The sequence below is a fragment of the Gorilla gorilla genome, chromosome 19 (genome assembly GCF_029281585.2).
Source record: "Gorilla gorilla gorilla isolate KB3781 chromosome 19, NHGRI_mGorGor1-v2.1_pri, whole genome shotgun sequence".
Classification (NCBI taxonomy): Eukaryota; Metazoa; Chordata; class Mammalia; order Primates; family Hominidae; genus Gorilla; species Gorilla gorilla.
The window spans coordinates 44,225,974-44,248,324 of NC_073243.2; the positions used below are offsets into that span (position 1 = coordinate 44,225,974).

A 22,351-nucleotide genomic window follows, 5' to 3' on the forward strand; every position below is an offset into this window, starting at 1 on the left:
ATATATTTAGGGGATAACTCTGAAATCAGCAGGCACTTTTGAAATCTGTCTTATCTACTCTCAATTCAAAGGACTAGATAAGAATTTCTAAACCTTGGCAAAGAAATTTTGGGCTGAATAATTCTTTGTTGTACATAGGCTGTCCTGTGCACTGTAGGATGTTTAGCTACAACACTGATCTCTACAAACTAGATGCCAATAGTGTGCATGCATGCACACAAATACCCCACTGTGAAAACCAAAAATGTGTCCAGAAACTGCCAAAAGTCTGCTGGGGCATGAGAGCCCCCAGTTGAGAACCACTGGTTTAGATTACTTTCAATTTCAATATTTGGCTCCTAAATAATTTTAAGATTATACGATTTTATAATAAGCAAATGAAAAGAAAAAACATTTAAAGCTGAATGACGTCAGGGCCATGTAACAATCTACGTGTGTTAGCTTTACTTCTATTTTTTGTTGATTATGAAACAAGTAAAGATCTAGAATTTGATACTAGAGCAATATTTTCAAATGAAGAGGCTATACATAATCTTTACATGTTGGTTCTGGATTGCTATGCTTCTTTCTAGTCATCTTTTGCGTCACCATTCCATTTTTCCAAAATTTAACAGCCCTGGTGCCAGGAAAACTTTGTTTACAGTCATCACCATCATAAATGGACATTCACAATCTTCTGATACACTGCAACCAATCATATAGTTTTTTCTTTTTTTGTTATTGTTTTGTTTCTGTTTCCTGTTGTTTTGCCTTCTATTAAAACTGTGAAGAAACTTTTGGTTTCCTTTATTGTTTTCAAAAGTTTGAAGGTACCACACACCTGATCTGAAGGCAAAGACACTCTTCTAGAGTGTAAATAACACAGAGTGAGGAAATGTGGATTCTACTCTCATTTCTGATATTTACTATCTGTGAGACTTGGAGCAAAACACTCTCACTATCTCTTTGGGATCACAAATTTACCTCAGTAGTACATGGGGTTAGAATGATTATTTAAAAGATTACTTTTTAACTCTAAAATTGAAATTTTGTATAGACTTAAGATTGATATAAAATTTTTGTTAAAATATGTACAATAATATCTACTAGTTTCATAATTGTTTTATTCACAAAAGTAATTTATAATTCACCTGAGAACTTACTTGGAAATAGGGTTTACACTGGCCTCCACAATTGTCAAAACTTTACAATTTTTTATATTTTCTGGAAACTCCTGTATTCCTAGAAAACAAACAACGATCAAATTAAAAGATCTATTACAAAGGACAAAATAATAACAGTAACAATAATATATGCCTTCCAGATTCTAAAGTAATATACCAATTAACAAGGAACTAGATGAACTGACAACATCAATGTGAACTAAACAATGACCTGAACAACAATTTCTTTATCTTTCCTCCTTTTATTTGCCTCTTTATAACTGCTAATTACTTTAATTGGTTTTTACCTTTCTTTCCTTCTGAAAATTAGTGCCTTCTACATGTGATGTTAAGGACCTAAATTGTAGAACATTTAACATTCTTTCTGTTTCTCTCACATAATGAAAAAAGGACCGTTTTTCATTATTTTTATTTGTTTTTAAGAGGGAGTCTTGATCTGTTGCCCAGGCTGGAGTACAGGGGGGCGAACTAGGCTCAGTGCAACCTCTGCCTCCTGGGTTCAAGTGATTCTCCTGCCTCAGCCTCCCGAATAGCTGAGATTACAGGCGCCCGCCACCATGCCCAGCTAATTTTTGTATTTCAGTAGAGACGGGGTTTCACCATGCTGGTCAGACTGGTCTCGAACTCCTGACCTCAGGTGATCCACCCACCTCGATCTCCCAAAGTGCTGGGGATTACAGGCTTGAGCCACCCCACAGGCCAAGGATTGTTTTTTTAAATGCTGGGCTCTTGATTGAGCTGGTTCCTAATATACATAAGCAAAGCTGAAAATAAAGCTGCAGATAGAAGAGGAAGACAGTCTACATCAGATATGCCAGTGGATATGCCTGAAGGCAGCACTGTCCACCCTAAGATAATGAAACATTTTCTCTTTCCTGCACCTATCCTGTTTTTTCCTAACTATATTTATATTCCCCTTTTCTCAACCTTTTCCCTTCACGTAACTCAATGTCATGCTAAAAATATAACTGCTTTAAAATGCAGTGATTTCTGAATACTATGATAGATATATTCAATAGATCTATTAGACATTTCAGCTTTGGAGTATCCTAGACCAGTGCTTTTCCAGCCAAATGAGGTAAAGGATTATGGTTTTTAAATTTTCCAATCTGTTGTGTACCAATACACTTACAAAATACTGTACAACTGGAATAACATCAAACTGCAGTGAAAGATTCTGAGCATTTACTCATTCCTTGAAATTATCACAGCCAAAATAAAGTAATAAATAATTTGTGGACTACCATTGGTCCACAGATCAACTTTAAAAAGCACTGTTCTAATCTAGACTAAAGGAATGCTAATAAAAAACATTTAAGACGTTCCAAAAATGAATTTTATATAGCCTGTGTTTGTAAGATCCATTGCTCCATTAACATGATATGATTAACAGGATTGTCATTAGAGAACCATTTCAGACCCTTTCAACTTCATCACTACATGATTTTAAGTAAACAACTTTACCACAATATCATATATAGAATGTCAGGTGATGAAAAATGAATGATGCAAAACCACCAAATAGGAAATGACACAGTAGTAACTGTTTCAGTCAAAACTCATCAATGCATGCTAAAACTAGTGGGTAAAAGTATGATGAAAAACAGGGTATTAATAGAGACTCAAAAGATTATTTCCACAAGACACTTAGCAATTAAAAAGGAAAAATTCACTTCACAGTAGAGAAATCTGACAAGCACCACCTTAACCTTCAAAATTGCTTGAAAGTCGGCATCATCAGTTAACATCATCATAATGTGGCAACTAATCTGAGATGTACTCAGAAACAATATCATATCACTTTGGACATATACTTGCCAAAAACACACAACCTGAATTTAATCATAAGCAAGCACCAAACGAATCCAAATTAAGTAAAATTCTGTCAAATAAATGGCCAATAACTTTCAAAACTATCAAGGTCAAAAAAAGACAAAGGAAGACTAAGGAAGTAATGAGAGGAAGACTAAGGACCCATGAGACCTAACAAATAAATGCAATACGTGAAAGTAACAAGTGTTTCTGAGGATGTCAAAAAATTGGGAACTATACACATTGCTGCTAAGAATGCAAACTGATATACCCACTATGGAAAGTAGTTTGGTGGTTGTTCAAAATGCTAAACACAGAATTTTTAACTGGCACTTTTTCGGACTACTAATTCATTTTAATGTTGCATTCCCTGGTCTTTTCAGTTTTCTACTTCTTACATTGATTTTGGTAATTTATTTTTCACTTAATCTAAGTTTTAAAATTTAGTAGCTTTGTATCATTTATTCTTCCCCTTTTGAGTGGGAAAAAAGTCATTTTTAATAAAAAGATGATAAAATAGGAATGTGGGAGATGTTTCTTTTGAAGATGGGAGACGGGAATTTTCTTACTGGTAAAACAAACTTGGCAATCCTATTCCAAGCCTCCAAATTAACACTGAACACTGATCTACAAGACATTCTTTTTACTTAGAATGCTCTTCCTCCCAGCAAAACCAGTAGGATCTTCTGAAAGCCTATCCTGATCTCTAAACTCAATGAAATTTAACTCTCCAAAGAGTTCAATTATGCATTTTATGGCATTTTTACAATTGTTTACTTTGTAGTACCTGTATACTCTTTGTATTATTGCTAGATTTTATTTAGATTGACTCAATTCTCCACTTTAAGTACATGTTACTATTCAGCACATTGTACTTTTGTACAACAAATGTTTGCTGAATTTCACTTACCTACCATCTTCTTTTCTCTCATTCATTTACATACAAAATACTTAACGTTATTGAATTTTTCCTTAGGAGTGAAATCTTTATTAGTTCTTCGATGAACAATTGTCTTTAAGTGATCATTCCATTGAGGATGCATTAAAATGATGCTCCTAATATATTACAAGAGCGTTCCTTTGCTGAACTGACTAAATATTTTTTAAATGAAAGGGCAGTGTCTGCTGCTGCAGAGCCTAGAGAGAGCATGTAGCAGTGCCTGGTGGCAGTGGGGCTAGAATTCTAGGGTACATGTCGTGCTCAGACGCCAATGTGGAGTTGTGGAGTTACAGAGTAAGCAGAGGGAGTTTTGAATTACTGTGAAAAAGTTGCACTGAAAATTTTTGTATTTTTTTAAAGTCATTCTGTGGAAATGTTTGCATTTCTCTTGAGTAAATACCTAAGACTGGAATTGCTGAGTTAATTATATGTCTACTGATGTGGTAGATGACACTGATTTTCAAGTAATGATCCGACCTTGAAAACATGGAATGGATTTGGTTGTGGTGCATAATTCTTAATACTTTTTAAGAAGTAAAACATTCCACGTTTGGGTGGAGCAAGAAAACATTCTATACAGTTCTCACTGGCATTCAAATTCATTTTAAAATTTAGCTAAATATCTCATCTTTATTGGTTACTAAAATCTATACAGTATTTCAAAATAGCCAAGTAAAAGATATTATTTCCAGGAGTTATAGTATTTTTAGTACATGATAAAGTCTATCTAAAGAGAAAAAGACCTAAGACTATATAATATGTTCTACTGATCTAAAATACCATATGGAGAACAATTTCAAGAGCTTTAAATTACAAACATTGTGTTTAATTCCTATAAAAATGTATTTATTAGCTTAATATTATTTAGTGGAAATTAATGCTTGGATCATCTCCCACAAATACAAAAGAATACTTCATAATTATTTATTTATTTATTTATTTAGAGATGGAGTCTCACACTGTTGTCCAGACTGGAGTGCAGTGGCGCGATCTCAGCTCACTGCAAGCTCCGCCTCCCACATTCACACCATTCTCCTGCCTCAGCCTCCTAAGTAGCTGGGACTATAGGCGCCCGCCACCACGCCCGGCTAATATTTTATATTAGGGGTTTTATATATGGGGTTTCACTATGTCACCCAGGATGGTCTCGATCTCCTGACCTCATGATCCGCCCGCCTCAGCCTCCCAAAGTGTTGGGATTACAGGTGTGAGCCACTGTGCCTGGCCCTGAATAGTTCATACTTTTTATATTATAAAGTACTTTATTCCATAGCATGTGGTTTATAAAAAGTACTCCACAAATGCCTGTGAAATTACAAATTCTAAATTACTACTGGCTTTCAGATACATAGTACTAATTTCGCCCTAAGCAAATAGTTTTGAAACACTGGTTTTCTACTTTTGAAAATTGCTAGCAATGTGTTTAGTCTGACTTCAGTTCCTACCATGTACATTTGTAGGTTCTAAATCTGTATCTCCAGTTCCCACCTCCCTCCTTAGCTGCTGCTAAGAATTTTCAAATGCCCATTAGATTTTGTTCATGTGCCTCAAACTCAACCTATCCCAAGCTGAAATTACCTATCTTCAAAGTTATTCAGCAAATGTGTTAGTATCAGACACTATGCTATATACCATAGATATTTAAGGCACAGTCCTTTTTCATGAGAAGCTAAAATGCAATAAGGAAAACAAACATTTTCATTTGACTAGCTTCTCCCCCCTTAGTAGTGTTCCTTCTCAGTAGCTTTTGCATTTTCTCTTCTGCCAGATCTGTTAAATGTTGGGTACAACCAGGGCTCATTCTTTTTTTTTTGTTTTTTATTATACTTTAAGTTTTAGGGTACATGTGCACAACGTGCAGGTTTGTTACATATGTATACATGTGCCATGCTGGTGTGCTGCACCCATTAACTCGTCATTTAACATTAGGTATATCTCCTAATGCTATCCCTCCCCCCTCCCCCAACCCCACGACAGGCCCTGGTGTGTGATGTTCCCCTCCCTGTGCCCAAGTGTTCTCATTGTTCAATTCCCACCTATGAGTGAGAACATGCAGTGTTTGGTTCCCTGTCCCTGTGATAGTTTTCTGAGAATGATGGTTTTCAGCTTCACCCATGTCCCTACAAAGGACATGAATTCATCATTTTTTATGGCTGCATAGTATTCCATGGTGTATATGTGCCACATTTTCTTAATCCAGTCTATCATTGTTGGACATTTGGGTTGGTTCCAAGTCTTTGCTATTGTGAAGAGTGCCGCAATAAACACACGTGTGCATGTGTCTTAATAGCAGCATGATTTATAATCCTTTGGGTATATACCCAGTAATGGGATGGCTAGGTCAAATGGTATTTCTAGTTCTAGATCCCTGAGGAATCGCCACACTGACTTCCACAATGGTTGAACTAGTTTACAGTCCCATCAACAGTGTAAAAGTGTTCCTATTTCTCCACATCCTCTCCAGCATCTGTTGTTTCCTGACTTTTTAATGATTGCCATTCTAACTGATGTGAGGTGGTATCTCATTGTGGTTTTGATTTGCATTTCTCTGATGGCCAGTGATGAGAAGCATTTTTTCATGTGTCTTGGCTGCATAAATGTCTTCTTTGGAAAAGTGTCTGTTCATATCCTTCGCCCACTTTGTGATGGGGTTGTTTTTTTCTTGTGAAGTTTTTGAGTTCTTTGTAGATTCTGGATATTAGCCCTTTGTCAGATGAGTAGATTGCAAAAATTTTCTCCCATTCTGTAGGTTGCCTGTTCACTTTGATGGTAGTTTCTTTTGCTGTGCAGAAGCTCTTTAGTTTAATTAGATCCCATTTGTCAATTTTGGCTTTTGTTGCCATTGCTTTTGGTGTTTTAGACATGAAGTCCTTGCCCATGCCTATGTCCTGAATGGTACTGCCTAGGTTTTCTTCTAGGGTTTTTGTGGTTTTAGGTCTAACATGTAAGTCTTTAATCTATCGTGAATTAATTTTTGTATAAGGTGTAAGGAAGGGATCCAGTTTCAGCTTTCTACAGATGGCTAGCCAGTTTTCCCAGCACCATTTATTAAGTAGGGAATTCTTTCCCCATTGCTTGTTTTTGTCAGGTTTGTGAAATATCAGATAGTTGTAGGTATGTGGCATTATTTCTGAGGGCTCTGTTCTGTTCCATTGGTCTTTATCTCTGTTTTGGTATCAGTACTATGCTGTTTTAGTTACTGTAGCCTTGTAGTATAGTTTGAAGTCAGGTAGCGTGATGCCTCCAGCTTTGTTCTTTTCTCTTAGGATTGACTTGGCGATGCAGGCTCTTTTTTGGTTCCATATGAACTTTAAAGTAGTTTTTTTTGCAATTCTGTGAAGAAAGTCATTGGTAGCTTGATGGGGATGGCATTGAATCTATAAATTACCTTGGGCAGTATGGCCATTTTCACAATATTGATTCTTCCCACCCATGAGCATGGAATGTTCTTCCATTTGTTTGTATGCTCTTTTATTTCATTGAGTAGTGGTTTGTAGTTCTCCTTGAAGAGGTCCTTCACGTCCCTTGTAAGTTGGATTCCTAGGTATTTTATTCCCTTTGAAGCAATTATGAATGGGAGTTCACTCATGATTTGGCTGTTTGTCTGTTACTGGTGTATAAGAATGCCTGTGATTTTTTGCACATTGATTTTGTATCCTGAGACTTTGCTGAAGTTGCTTATCAGCTTAAGGAGATTTTGGGCTCAGACGATGGGGTCTTCCAGATATACAATCATGTCATCTGCAAACAGGGACAATTTGACTTCCTCTTTTCCTAACTGAATACCCTTTATTTCCTTCTCCTGCCTGATTGCCCAACCAGGGCTCATTCTTTAGCCTTCTTTTTATTGACAATCATGCCCTTGGCGAATGCATCTAATCTCAGGCTTTAAATATCCATATGGTGAGAACTCCCAAATATTTATCTCTAGCACAGTTTTTTTCTCTTTACTAAACTCCAGACCCCTATGAACAACTAGATCTCAAAAAAACTGAGCTCCTGATTTTTTCTATTAAAAATTACAACTCCCACAGATTTCCACATCTCAACTGATGGCAACTCTGTCCTTCCAAGGGCATGACCAAAATCATTGAGGGCATCCTTGACTCTTCTCTCACATCCCACATCCGATCCATCATATACTGCTATCGATTCCACCTTCAAGCATATCCAGGGGCTGTCCTCATCTCACTATGTCCATCACTATCACCTCAGATGACTGAAACAGCATTTGAACTGGTTGTTTTTCACCCACATGCCCACAGTCCCTGTCTATATATATATAGCCAGATTAAACTTAAACACAAGTCACATCATGCTCTGAATTATCTATTCAAAACTTTCCAAGTGACTCTATTCTACTGACGGTAAATGTCAAAGTGCATACAAATGCCTCCAAGGCTCTTCATTAGCTGCTCCTGTAAATCCCCACCACCCTGGCTTCTATTCCTATTGCACTCCCATCTTGCTCACACTGTTTTAGTTACCCCGGGAACAGTCCTCACACATGCTATAGACGCTCACACCTTACAAAATAGCTTCTGGTACATCCTTACCTTAGTTATTCACATGGCTTCCTCAAGTTTTTGCTCAAGGCCTACCCTCAACAACTGTGTTACCTACTCTCCAAAGATGGCTCATTTTATCCTTACAGATAAAGTACACAGGGGCAGGGCGCAGTGGCTCACGCATGTAATACCAGCACTTTGGAAGGCTGAGGTGGGCAGATCATTTGAGGTCACGATTTCGAGGCCAGCCTGGCCAACATGGCGAAAACCCATGTAAACTGAAAATACCAAAAAAAATTAGCCAGATATGGTGGCCTGCACCTGTAGTCTCAGCTACTTGGGAGGCTGAGGTACAAGAATTGCTTGAACCTGGGAGGTGGAGACTGCAGTGCGCTGAGATTGCACCACTGTACTCCAGCCTGGGTGACGGAGATTGTCTCAACTCACACATACACACACACGCGCGCACACACGCATACGCACACACAGAGTGAATTTTATCACAATTTACTTCTTAATTCTCTGTCAACTATCTGTTCTTTTCTAATTATCATGACTTCAATAAATAATGCTTCTTCTCTGACGTATACTTCTTTAGTAACAAAATTCTGCTGGCCAGGCATGGTGGCTCACGCCTGAATTCCCACTACTTTGGGAGGCCAAGGTATTGGGAGTACTGTTTGAGGCCAAAGAGTTCAACACCAGCCTGGGCAACATGGCAAAACCCCATCTCTTAAAAAAAAAATAGCCGAGCATGGTGGTGTGCACCTGTAGTCCCAGCTACTCAGGAGGATAAGGGGGAAGGCTCCCTTGAGTCCACGCAGTGAGCTATGATCATGCCACTGTACTCCAGCCTGGGCAACAGAGCGAGACGCCGCCTCTTAAAAAAAAAAAAAAAAAAAAGACTGCTGCTCAAATGTTAAATGAAGCTCTAGATTAGATATCATAAAACACAAATGTCTTCTTCAAATCATTCTCACTTAGTTACAGAAGAACTCTCTCTTTACTTCTGAGAAAGAGAAAACCCCTTCTGACACCTAGGAGCTGGCCTGGTACTATCACTAGTCCTTGGTCTTAATACAAACAAGCCCTGGCATTCAGATGGAGGCCTCAGTGTTCTCCTGCTGAACAAAACTATTTCACAGAACATCAATATCACACCAATCCATTCTGTAACCATGATATATCAAGACAAAAACAAATTTATAATCATGTCTGAAAAAAGACAAAACATGATATTGTCCAAGCCAAAAAATACCAAACAGCACCTTTTCCCAGATAATAAGTGACTGATGTATTGTTTACTGATTACAGCTTTAGTTCTACTCTAATCAACTTCTCTATAGATAACATTAAGATACCCAATCATAGAATTACCCCACTTCTTGACAGCATCCCATCCACGGCAAACCGTTATTTTCCGAAACCTTCCCAATATCACCAAGCAAAAGCCCAAATCCTGTATTTTTTTTACACCTTCTGCAACCCTCATGAATCCCAATAATATGAGTTTTTGCTCACCATGAAGTAATAAACCCAAACTGTTCAATTGCAGGTGAGTCCCTGGTGGTCTCTGCCAGGCAGGTGTCAACATCCCACTGTCCCAGTTGTTGAATTTAAGTCAACAGGAGTCCCTTACTGTTCCTGCACTCCAAAGGCAATGATTACCATACTACAGAATAAAACACTCGAGTTCTGGTCAAAACTAACCGGAAATTGCAAACTCAAATGATGATAGCTTCCAGAGGATAACACATGTATGATTTGGACCAGATATAACACAACAAATAATAATGCCTATGCTATGGTAGGGCACAAATGAGTGCACACTCCAGTTAACAGTCTACATTTATCAAAACACTTGGCAGTGGCCAGAAATCACCAGTCTAAACATGGACAGTGTAAAACATGGTTTTCCTTCTTTCATTATCTTAAATAGATTTATTAAAACAGCTGGGCTCAAAACGTCAACTACAAAGCAAAATGGCAATTTTAGAAATTTAAAACACAAGAGCAACATACCGTAACTTCCCCATCAATCTGTAATATCCTCTTAATCAATTTAACTTCTTTTAGTTTAATATGAAAAGGCTTTTCCACTAGTTTGTCCCCAATCATCAGATTTTCTCAAGTTAAAAGAACTGCTTTCTGCTTTGACCACAAACTTTCAATTCATTCTTCCTGGGCTTTTTGACTCAACTAAAAAGAAATACCTTGGTTAACCTCGCTAGTATTGCCATATTAGACAGAAGGATCTGAGCTACTCTTTCTGGTTTCTCTGCCTTGTAATCCCTGGCATTTTATTCAGTATGTTCATATAAGAGAATTAATAGCTACACGGTTTTTCTTTTATCTCCTCTCCCCACCAGCTTTCCCCATCAACCACTTTGACAGAATGTTTTAATCACATCATCTCAGTCTTCCCTACAAGAAAAGCCATTTGATTGCAACAGCAGATCATTTCTCTAATACTGGTTGCTATTTGCAATGGCTTGGGATAGCAGCTTAGAGAACTTTTTATAACTTTAAAAAGTGTACATGCACACATTATGTTTATTGCAGTACTATTTATTTATAATAGCAAAAACTTAGAACCAACTCTGCCCATCAATGACAGATTGGATAAAGAAAATGTGGCACATAATACACCATGGAATATTATGCAGCCATAAAAAAGAATGGGTTCATATCCTTTGCCAGGACATGGATAAAGCTGGAAAGCATCATCCTCAGCAAACTAACACAGGAACAGAAAATCAAACGCCGCATGTTCTTGCTCATAAGTGGGAGTTGAACAATCAGAATACATGGACGCAGGGAGGGGAACATCACACACTGGGGCCTGATGGGGAGTGAGGGGAAAGTGGAGGGATAGCAATAGGACAAACACCTAATGCATGTGAAGCTTAAAACCTAGAATGACGGGTTGATAGGTGCAGCAAACCACCATGGCACGTGTATACCTATGTAACAAACCTGCACGTTCAGCACATGTATCCCAGAACTTAAAGTAAAATAAAATAAAATAAAATAAAAAGCATACATACAGTAAACCAAAACTCGAGAAAAGAAAGAGAAGAGCAAATTAAGACCCAGAACAAATTAACATTCCAGTTTTATCATAGACTGTAAAAGAAAAAACTGAATTTCTTGATAAATACAAATATTAAATCCCTTAAAATTATATACTTCCTAGACTGATCCATTTCACGTGTTTAACAATCTTACAGATGAACTAACTAATTTAGATTAAGTCCCCAGTTTAACAACCAGACCAATAAACAGAGAAGCAAAGAATAGAGGCCATTTCTTTTTATTCCTAAACCATGCTAACTTACCAAATGAAAAACACTGATAAGAACTACATAAAAAATCAGAAATTATCACAGCCTAAAAGCCAAAATCCTAAAAGCAAGTGCTTTTAAAGAAATACAGCTTGATGATATAATGAATAACAAAGTATGCCACAAGTTTCCTGCCTCCTTCCAAACAGTGCACAACAGCTAATGAATCTGAAAACTGTACCTAGCATATTATGATAAACTTAAATATTAGACTGAAATGATATAAAAACCTAAAAGGAGAAAACACTAGAGCTTAAATATAAGCAAAACAGTAATAGCTTAAATTGTATTATTAAATTTTAATAATTTCATGAAATTACATTTTAATAATTTCAAAATATTACATTTGCTTAAATGTACTAACCTTTCTTTTAAGCAGTCTATTATCAAATAAAAAATGCAACAAAATTCAAATTTCTAACATCCAGCCACATCGACCTAATATGCAACCTAATATGTGTGCTTTATTAATTTTTTTTCAACACAATAGACCTATACAAACATACATATTAGGGTTGAATACTACAGGTTGATTAAAATTATCTCAGCTCTCTAAAAGTAAAATGGGTTAAATACACCACTTATGAAGAATATAAGATGAGGAATTAAAATAACTAGAATTTTTACTTGGCAAGGTAACTTCTGACACTATCACAGTCTCTTATCTCCTTTCAGCTAGCCTTGTTATGAACAATGAAGTGAAGTTTCACTTAGACATCAATTCAAGACTAAAAGGAGAGAAGATACAAGTAACAAGTAAAATGCAAAAAAAAAAACAATTCTGCAAGTTAAAGAATAGATGTGGTCCCTTCTATGTGAGGAATCATATAACAAGAACAGACCAATTTAATTTTTAGTCAAATAAACTAAGACTTATTGGCAGCAATAAGTAACGTCATTCCTCCTTGAGGAAGAACACTTAAGTACTTTTCCTAAATCTTTTGATCACATAAAGATTATCTCCAACGCCTCAAAAACATTCACAGGTTGAAATAATTGTTTAAAAGTTTTCAATATAGTAGAAGCAACAACAAAATGCTAAACTAGAAAGGTAAAAGAGCTACTCTGCAGTCTAATAGGCTGCCTAACTCTACAACATGTAATTCTTTAAATAGTTATACAAAAGCCTAGGATATTAATTTAATGATGCTGTAGGGTTAGAACATAGCCATAATTCCACCATTCTCATTTTAGAGTAATAAACATGAGGTTAATCCATTTTCATGAAGCATATATGCAAGTTATTTTCATTACTGAGCCAAGCAATACTTCTATACCATAAAGACTGATAGCAAAGTTTACCCAATACATACAATTTCAGATGCATACGATTTTTAATCAATACCCAAATTATCTTGAGTCCCTTTCCTTATACCTTAACAACTCCCATTTAAAAAGACCAGAAAGTTACTCCTTTAGGATGAAAAGGTAGAGGTGATGACTTCTAAAGTGACAATAATTCTAGAATTCTATAATACTCTGGATTAATTTATCTGTCAACATATGTAGAGATACTCCTTTAGGATGAAAAGGTAGATATGATGACAACTAAAGTGACAATAATTCTAGAATTCTATAATACTCTGGATTATGTGTCAACATCCATAGAGATCTGATGGTAATCAAATTCATTTACTTTGGAATGTATCAGGCACCACCAAGCTCTAATACTAAGTACTAGGGATGGAAACACAAATTTCACACTGCCCTCAAGGAAAAGTTTGAAACGGCAGACATTTAGCCTGAATAAAATAATGAGAGGAAAAGTCACACAAATCAAAAGCCAACTGATCTAAACACTTCAAAAATGGAAATTGTCATGAAAATCATGAGCAAACTGCTCCTGATTTAAAAGGACCAGAGACACAACAACTAAATGCTTTACATGATCTTTAACTTGTAAGGAGGGATATGCAGAAGGGGCCTAAAGAGTTTAAAAGAGCATTATTAGGCAACAGGGGAATTGTGATGTTAAATTTCTCGAGAGTGATAATGATGATGTGGTTATTCCGATTCCCCTGTTCTTAGGGGATGCATATTTAAACATTTAGGAGTGAAGACATGATGCCTCCAACTTAAATTTAAATAAGCTTAGCAAAAAGACTTTTGTTTGTATTTATTTATTCGAGATGGAGTCTCACTCTTGTCGCTGGAGTGCAATGGCACAATCTCGGCTCACTGCCACCTCTGCCTCCCGAGCTCAAGCAATTCTCCTGCCTCAGACTCCCAAGTAGCTGGGATTATAGGCGTCTGCCACCAAGCCTGGCTTATTTTTTGCATTTTTAGTAGAGACGGAGTTTCACCACATTCGCCAGGCTGATCACAAACTCCTGACCTCAGGTGATCTGCTCACCTTGGCCTCCCACAATGCTGGGATTACAGGGGTAAGCCACCACGCACAGCCAAAAAGACATTTTATATAAGCAATGATATGCATATATCTTTTTCCTGAACATATTTGAATTCACATACATGAAAAAAAAAGTAAGACAAATGTAACAAAATGCTAACAACTGGTGAAGCCATGTGTGTTCTTCTACCTTTTACACATGTTTCTTATTTGGGCATAATTTTTTTTTTTTTTTTTTTTTTTGAGATAGGATCTTGCTCTATTTTCCAGGCTGGAGTGCCATGGCATGATCACAGCTTACCACAGTCTTGACTTCCCAGGCTCAAGCAATCCTCCCACAACAGCCTGAAGTAGTCGGAACCACAGGCACATGCCACCATGCGCAGCTAAGTTTATGATTTTTTGTAGAAACAAGGTTTTGCTATGTTGCCCAGGCTGATCTCAAACTCCTGAGCTCAAGGGATCCTTCCACCTCGACCTCCCAAAGTGCTGGGATTACAGGTGTGAGCCACTGGGCCTGGCCAAAAATTTTTAAGATAGCTAGATAAAAAGCAGGACATCACTATGAATGAATCCAATCTAAATAAAAATTAAATAATAAATTTATTAAAAATACAAATAGCTCTAAAGTTAAACAGCTCAATAACAAAAGGTAAAATAAAATACAGTACTATCTTTAAAGCTAAAATTTATTAGTTATTGTGAACTGAACGTCAGTACGGCACTAACCACTAAAACCTTCACCTTAACCTAGGATGAACATAAGCAAATAATAAATCCTTAAAACAGAAGTCCTGATTTGATCATAATCCTATAAAACATACATTTCAATGAACTGCAACTAAAATAAATAGAATTTAATAAGTGGAGATGTATAAAAATATATATATATATATATTATTTTTTTTTTTTTTGAGAGTCTTGCTGTGTCGCCCAAGCTAGAGTACAGTGGTGCTATCTTGGCTCACTGTAACCTCCGTCTCCTGGGGTTCAAGTGATTCTCATGGCTCAGCCTCCTGACTAGCTGGGACTACAGGCACGTGCCACCACGCCTGGCTAATTTTTGTATTTTTAGTAGAGACAGGGTTCACCACGTTGGCCAGGCTGGTCTTGAACTCCTGACCTCAAGTGATCTACCCATCTCAGCGTCCCAAAGTGCTGAGATTACAGGCGTGAGCCAACATAACTTTGTGTGTGTGTGTGTAGACAGACACCTGGTTAATTAGCTTGCCAAAGTTAACTTTTAATTGTGAAAACAGGATGAATTCTAATAAGCCCTAAAATGCTTCATAATAAGTCCTAAAATTTAGGAAAACTGATAGGAGAAGGATTACTTCTGGATACTCATATCATTAGGACAAAGAATGACTTTGAAGCTAAGAGCTGTGGAATATGATTACTACATATTTGCTGGCACTGCTGCACTAACTTGGTGGGACTTGTTTATAAAGTTTTTTTCCCAATTCTTATTAAGAAGTATTATATGACAGTATTTAGTGTTTAGTGAAAGTCCTATATTTGGTCAGACCATTTAAAATTTATCCTCATGTGATTCTTTCTTTTTTGTAATTATAAAAGAAATACATGCTCATTCTAAAAATTTCAAGGGCTGATTTTTCTCTCCTTCTGAGGTAAGGACTTAACATTTTATAACGTATCTTCCATACTTAATGAATATCAAACTAAATATACTAAACAAGACTACTTGGCCTTAATAATTTCAACATATATATAAAAGTGATATATCACATCAACAAAACAAAGGAGAAAATCTCTCAATGGATGCAGAAAAAGCATTTGACAAAATTCAACGTCCTTTCATAATAAACTCTCAACAAATCAGGTATAGACGGAAAGCACCTCAACACAATAAAGGCCATATGTGACAAACCCACAGCTCACATCATACTTAACAATGAAAAGTTGAAAGCTTTTCCTTTAAGATCTGGGATAAAGCAAGGATGCCTATTCCTGCCACTTCTTTTCAACGTTGTACTTAAGTCCTACCCAGAGAAAGAAATAAAAGGATTCCAAATTAGGAGAAATTGAAGTGTCCCTATTTGCAGACAACATAACCTTATACATAGAAAACCCTAAAGACTCCAACCAAAATACTGTTAGAATAAATTCAGTGAAATTGCAGGATACAAAAATCAACATACAAAAATCAGTAGCATTTTTACATATTAACAACAAACTATATGAAAAGGTTATTAAGAAAACAATCCCATTTATAATAGCTACCAGAAAAATAAAATACTTAGAAATAAATTTAACTAAAGAGGTAAAAGACATATACACTGAAAACTATAGAACATTTGATGAAAAAAATTGAAGCAGCACAATAAATGGAAACAAATCCTGTGTTCACGGACTTCAAAATCAATATTGTTAAAACGTCCATACTACCCAAAGTGGTCTACAGATTCAACCCAATCCCTACCAAAATTCCAATGACATTTTTCATAGAAAAAGAAAAATCCTATGATTCATATGGAGCCACAAAAGTCTGAATACCCAAAGCAACGGTGAACAAAAAGAACTGAACTGCAGGCATCACACCCGACTTCACAATATGCTACAAAGCAATCGTAATCAAAGCAGCATGGTAATGACATGAATACAGACAGACCAATGGAACAGAATAGACAGCCCAAAAATAAATCCACGTATTTTGTCAATTATTTTTTGACAAAGGTGCCAAGAACACACAATGGGTAAAGGACAGTCTCTTCAATAAATGGTGTTGGGACAACTGGACATCCACATGCAGAAGAATGAAATTAAACCCTTATCTTACACCATTTAAAAAATCAACTCAAAATGGATTAAAGACTTAACTGTAACACCCAAAACTATTAAAAAAAAACTACTAGAAAAAAAAATAGGAGAAAAGCTCCATGACATTCTGGAGCCTGGCAATGGCTATAACAATGATTTTTCTTAATATGACCCCAAAAGCACAGGCAAAAAAAGCAAAAACAGACAAACGGGATCACACCACACAAAACAGCTCCTGTACAGCCAAAGAAACAACAGAGTGAAGAAACAGATTATGGAGTGGGAGAAAATGTTTGCAAGCTATACATCTGAGAAGGGGTTAGTATTCAAAATATGTAAGAAACTAAAAAACCTCAATAACAAGAAAACAAGTAATCTGACATAAAAATCAGCAAATGACCTGAATAGATAGTTCTCAACAAAACACACACAAATCACCAACAGGTATATGAAAAATGTTCAACATCATTAATCACCAGAGAAATGCAAATTAAATCTACAGTGAGCTACAACCTCACACCTGCTAGAATGAGTAAAAAGACTAAAGATAAGTGCCGATGAGGGTGTCGAGAAAAGGGAATGCTTGCACACTGTTGGTGGGGATGTAAATTAGTACAGCTGCTATGGAAAACAGTATGGAGAGTCCTCAAAAAAACAGAACTACCACAAGATCCAGCAATCCCACTACTGGATATGTATCAAAGTAAATGAAATCAGTATGGTGAAGAAATATTTACACTCCCATGTTCATTACAGCACTATTCACAATAGCCAAGATAAGGAACCAACCTAAGTGTCCATCAACGGATGAATGAATGGAAGAAAATAAGATATACACAATGGAATACTATTCAGCCTTTAAAAAGAAGAAAACCCTGTTAATTTGCAATAACATGGATAAACCTGGAGGATATTATGTTAAGTAAAACAAGCCAGGAACAGAAAAAAAAAAATACCACATAAGCTCACTTACATATGGAATCTTGCTGAGGCAGAGGCAGAGTAGCATGGTGGTTACCAGGGGCTGGGGATGGGGAAGCAGGAATGGAGGATTGGAATATGTTGTTCAAAGGGTATAAAATTTCAGTTTGACAGGAGAAATAAGCACAAGAGATCTATCCTGCAACATGATGACTGCAATTAAAAATGTAAAAACAACAACAAAAAAATCCCTTACATTTATTCTCCATGTGCTTTAAGCTATCACAGATTTTACATACACATATTAAACAAATTCTAAGCCAAGGCTATAACATTTAATTTTACTGTATTTGATACAAAACAGGTGGCAAAACTTGTAAAGTCGGGCAACTATCTTTACATAAAACATTCTTAGATGAAGTTCATATTAATACATTAGATTTAACTTATTTTTATATTTTTATTTTTGAAAACTCAATAGAAATCTTAGTAATGAAACATGTTCCCAAGTACAAAAAATTATGGGCAAAAAAAGCCTTACCATTCTTGCTGACATCCAGTTCCCTGAGATTAATAAGGTTTGCAATGGATGCTGGTAACGTTGTTAAATCATTGTCTGGCAAACTCAGTTTGTGTAAAGACTGACAGTTAAAAAGTTGCTATTGAAAAAAGGGAGGAAAGAATGTCAATTATATGTATCTTTAAATATTTCATGAACTAACTTTTATTATCAGCCATATTAAAACTGAATGAGTTATAACCTACACTAATACCAGGAAAGATGCCTCATTGTTCTCGTTATGCTATTATGGATATGAATACAACTGAACCATTCAGATTAATTTATATCTTCATACTTCTACCTTTAGTAAAATGCACTTAGTGAGAATAAGTATATGGCTATATCCTCTGTTGAGTTAGTAAAAAAAATAAGTGGCTATTAAATGTGATAAACTCTGGAGCTTGTCTTTCAAGCAACCTTATTCCAAAATGAAAGCCCTATTTAAGAAGAGTATTCTTCTAAAAATGTAAAAGTGTTAGGTGTGATAAGACATAAATGATTCAGTTATTCGCACTGTTGTAGCAAGACTTTCTCTTTTCACCAAAACCCCTAAACCAAGACTCTACTGGTGGTGATTAGAGAAGGAGACAAATTTTGGTCCTCTATATTCTCTAGAACTAGCTAAGGAAGATAAATTGCCTGCTGAAGAACAACATATAAGGAAGAACAGTAAATTATCCAACCACAACCTAGGTTTCTAGTTCATAAACATGAGACCAACAACCTTTAATTTTTATCCATAGCCATATAAAGATTTCTCTGTAAGATGACCCCTAGGATAGCAGTGGCTTTCAAAATGTTCTTACTGACCACCAGAAAAAAGCCTGTTGCATACTGTCATCCAGTATGTATATACACACAAATCTAAAATATTTTCATAAAACAATGGCTATATACAACACACTCTATTTTCTATTTTTTATAATTAAGGTTGCAGGAGTAGGTATAAGATGTCCATTAAATTTGAATTTCAGACAAACAACAAATAATTTTTTAGTACAAGTATATCCCACAGTTTTATGGGACACACTTACACTAACAAATTATTCCTTATTTGAAAATTCTAATTTAAGTGTCCTATATTTCCTAATTCTCGCAGTCCAAATTTATAGTTTTTTTTCCAAAATGCTGCCCACACATACTGAATTGATTTTATGAGCTACCAATGGGTCTCCATGCATGGTTTCAAAAACACTGCTGTTTGGGTGGCAAAAGATCCCAACAATTAAATTATAGCAATTTAATTGGTATAGGATAATGAGAGGGAAAATTGAAATAGGATAATGAGAGACTGGGATTTAAGAAGAAAAAGTACACTGAAAAAAGTTTAGTGAAAAAAAAACAAGGTGATAACTTGAGAAGGTGTTTCATGGCAACAAACCAACTTTCTCCTTTCAGTTGTTACTAGACTTCAGAAATGTTAAGTCCTCCAAAACCTTTCCAAACAAATTGTAAATGGAGGAAAACAATATCTGTATGAACTCAAGAAAAGCTGTTTAACAATAAAATTATGATATGGTAAAAGGACAATTGCCCTCAATTATAACAATACACATTAATGTCTTATGAAAAGTAGAAAAAGACAGCATTAATTTCAATTATTGCTCTAGTTAAATCTACTGACTCCAGAAATTATTTAGTCTCATTATTTACCTTAATGGCTATAATACAACTAAAATTAAATACAAAATTTTACGTTACCTGCACAAGTATAAAAGCAATTAACTTGAAGAAATACAAGTTTTAAAATCGACTTTTAAAAATTTGAATTGTACGGCATACTCTAAGATACAATTAAACCAAAAAATTCAACCACACAAATATATAGGCAACTTTATAGCAATACTAGGAATATCATATTTCTAGATATAAAAATAACCAAAGATAATTCTTGAAAGAAAGTATTAGCATACCTTTGGAAGCTCTTCAATCTGATTAGCATCTAAATAGAGTTCCTCCAAGGTTTTTTCAAAAGTAAAAATCTCTTTCGGAACTTGTTCTAAGCTGCAATGAGAATAATCAAGAGTAGTGACAGTCTCCTCTTCCCCTCGTAGACAGCGACATGGTACCAACCGCACAAACAAACTTCGTTTTGTAGTCATTTTTAGACACTGCAATATTCGAATAAAAAGAAATTAAAAACATACATATTACAACGGTTTTTCAGAACAAATCATTCCAATCTATCACAATTCATATGTCACAGATAAACACTTCTCCTGCCACTATACAAGCACAATGGAACCCATTTAACATTGCTTTAATACCCACATTTATAACTACTGGATTTCAAATTAAACTCAAGCTCTTTAGTACTTCACAAAGCAATCCATGAAGTAGCCATTTACATGCTTCTTCAAAAACTGTGCTTTGAGGCCGGGCGCAGTGGCTCACGCCTGTAATCCCAGCACTTTGGGAGGCCGAGGCAGGCGGAACACAAGGTCAGGAGATGAGACCATCCCGGCTAACATGGTGAAACCCCATCTCTCCTAAAAATACAAAAAATTAGCTGGGCGAGGTGTGGGCGCCTGTAGTCCCAGCTACTCGGGAGGCTGAGGCAGGAGAATGGCTTGAACCTGGGAGGTGGAGCTCACAGTGAGCCGAGATCGCACCACTGCATTCCAGCCTGGGCAACAGAGCGAGACTCAAAACAAACAAACAAAAAAAACTGTGCTTTGAGTCTGCTTCTTAGTACTCAACAAGAAAAACTCTAATAAGACGAAGATTTTTATTTAATTTTACTTAATTTCTGAGTAAGAGTTCTATGAGTCTTCATTAAGGACATGATTAAGTGCAGTTTTGAGTAGGAAGTGGGAATGCAAAGATATTTTCAGGTCTTCTTAACCAGCCATCAGGGATCAATCACCCTACAACCTTCCTATGAAAAGTCCAAGTTTCCACATAAAAATTCCCACCTACCCCAAGTATATTTTGTTTCAATTAAATATTGGCCATATAGTTTTTCTAAAGAACTTATATGTCTTAAATGTGTTTAAGGTTACACACTGGTGCAAAAACTTGCTTAAATAAAGAACAGATTTCAAATTAATTGAGGGAAAAGGCCAATTCTGAATTAGTGAACATTCTCAGGGCCAACTTTATTAAGTACACAATGTATATACATAGGTTAATTCTAACTAGGCTAAGATTATATTAGCAAAGTAAGATTATATTTGCACAAGTAATAAAGCAATTAACTTGAAGAAATAAAAGTTTAAAAATCGACTTTTAAAAATTTGAATTGTGCAGCATACTCCAAGATAAAATTAAACCAAAAAAATCAACCACCACACAAATACATTGGCAATTTTATAGCAATATTAGGAATAAATAAAATTAAAATGATAATTAGTGTTATCAATTCTTTCTGTGTAAAACAATCCATTCTTGCTGTAGTCAGAAGATTCTATTAGAGTATTAGATTACCTCTAACCAGAACCAAGACTAGGTTAAGGTTAGTAAGGCCTCAGGCACAAAATATAATAAGCAGGTATCAAAAAATTCAGTAATCAAGATAAATACAATATCTTAATATAATGTTTTAAAAATACAGATTACTAAAAAAGAATCCATGTATAAACAAAATGTCCAATGTTAAAATAAAGACAGGATCTGGTATTAGTGATTTTTCCTTTTGCCCCAAGCTGTAACAGGGATCCGCAAGGCACTGCTTCTAATTCTTCTACTTCATATTATATGATATTTTAAAAGTGACAAAGAATAAGATATGTATTTCCCTTGCAATCTTTTTTAAAAAAGTGATTATTCTAGGCTGGGCACAGTGGCTCAGACCGGTAATCCTAGCACTTTGGGAGACCAAGGCGGATCACTTGAGGTCAGGAGTTCGAAACCAGCCTGGCCAACATGGTGAAACCCCATCTTTATACAAAAAAATTAGCCAGGCGTGGTGGCGCGTGCCTGTAATCCCAGGTACTTGGGAGGCTGAGGCAGGATAACTGCTTGAACCCGG

General features: G+C 35.9%; 1 protein-coding gene across 8 annotated transcripts in view; it reads right to left on the minus strand.

Moving 5' to 3' along the window:
• ERBIN (erbb2 interacting protein) overlaps window positions 1–22,351 on the minus strand; it is a 148,964-nt gene that overhangs the window by 67,045 nt on the left and 59,568 nt on the right. For all 8 annotated transcript variants that reach the window (XM_055367653.2, XM_019013532.4, XM_019013535.4 and 5 more), the window contains exons 3-5: window positions 20,295–20,492; window positions 18,361–18,478; window positions 1,143–1,221 (exon numbers count right to left, since the gene is read on the minus strand). In XM_055367653.2, the coding sequence (XP_055223628.1) occupies window positions 1,143–1,221; window positions 18,361–18,478; window positions 20,295–20,483 (386 nt within the window). In that variant the 5' untranslated portion in view covers window positions 20,484–20,492. The remainder of the gene's footprint in view (window positions 1–1,142; window positions 1,222–18,360; window positions 18,479–20,294; window positions 20,493–22,351) is intronic.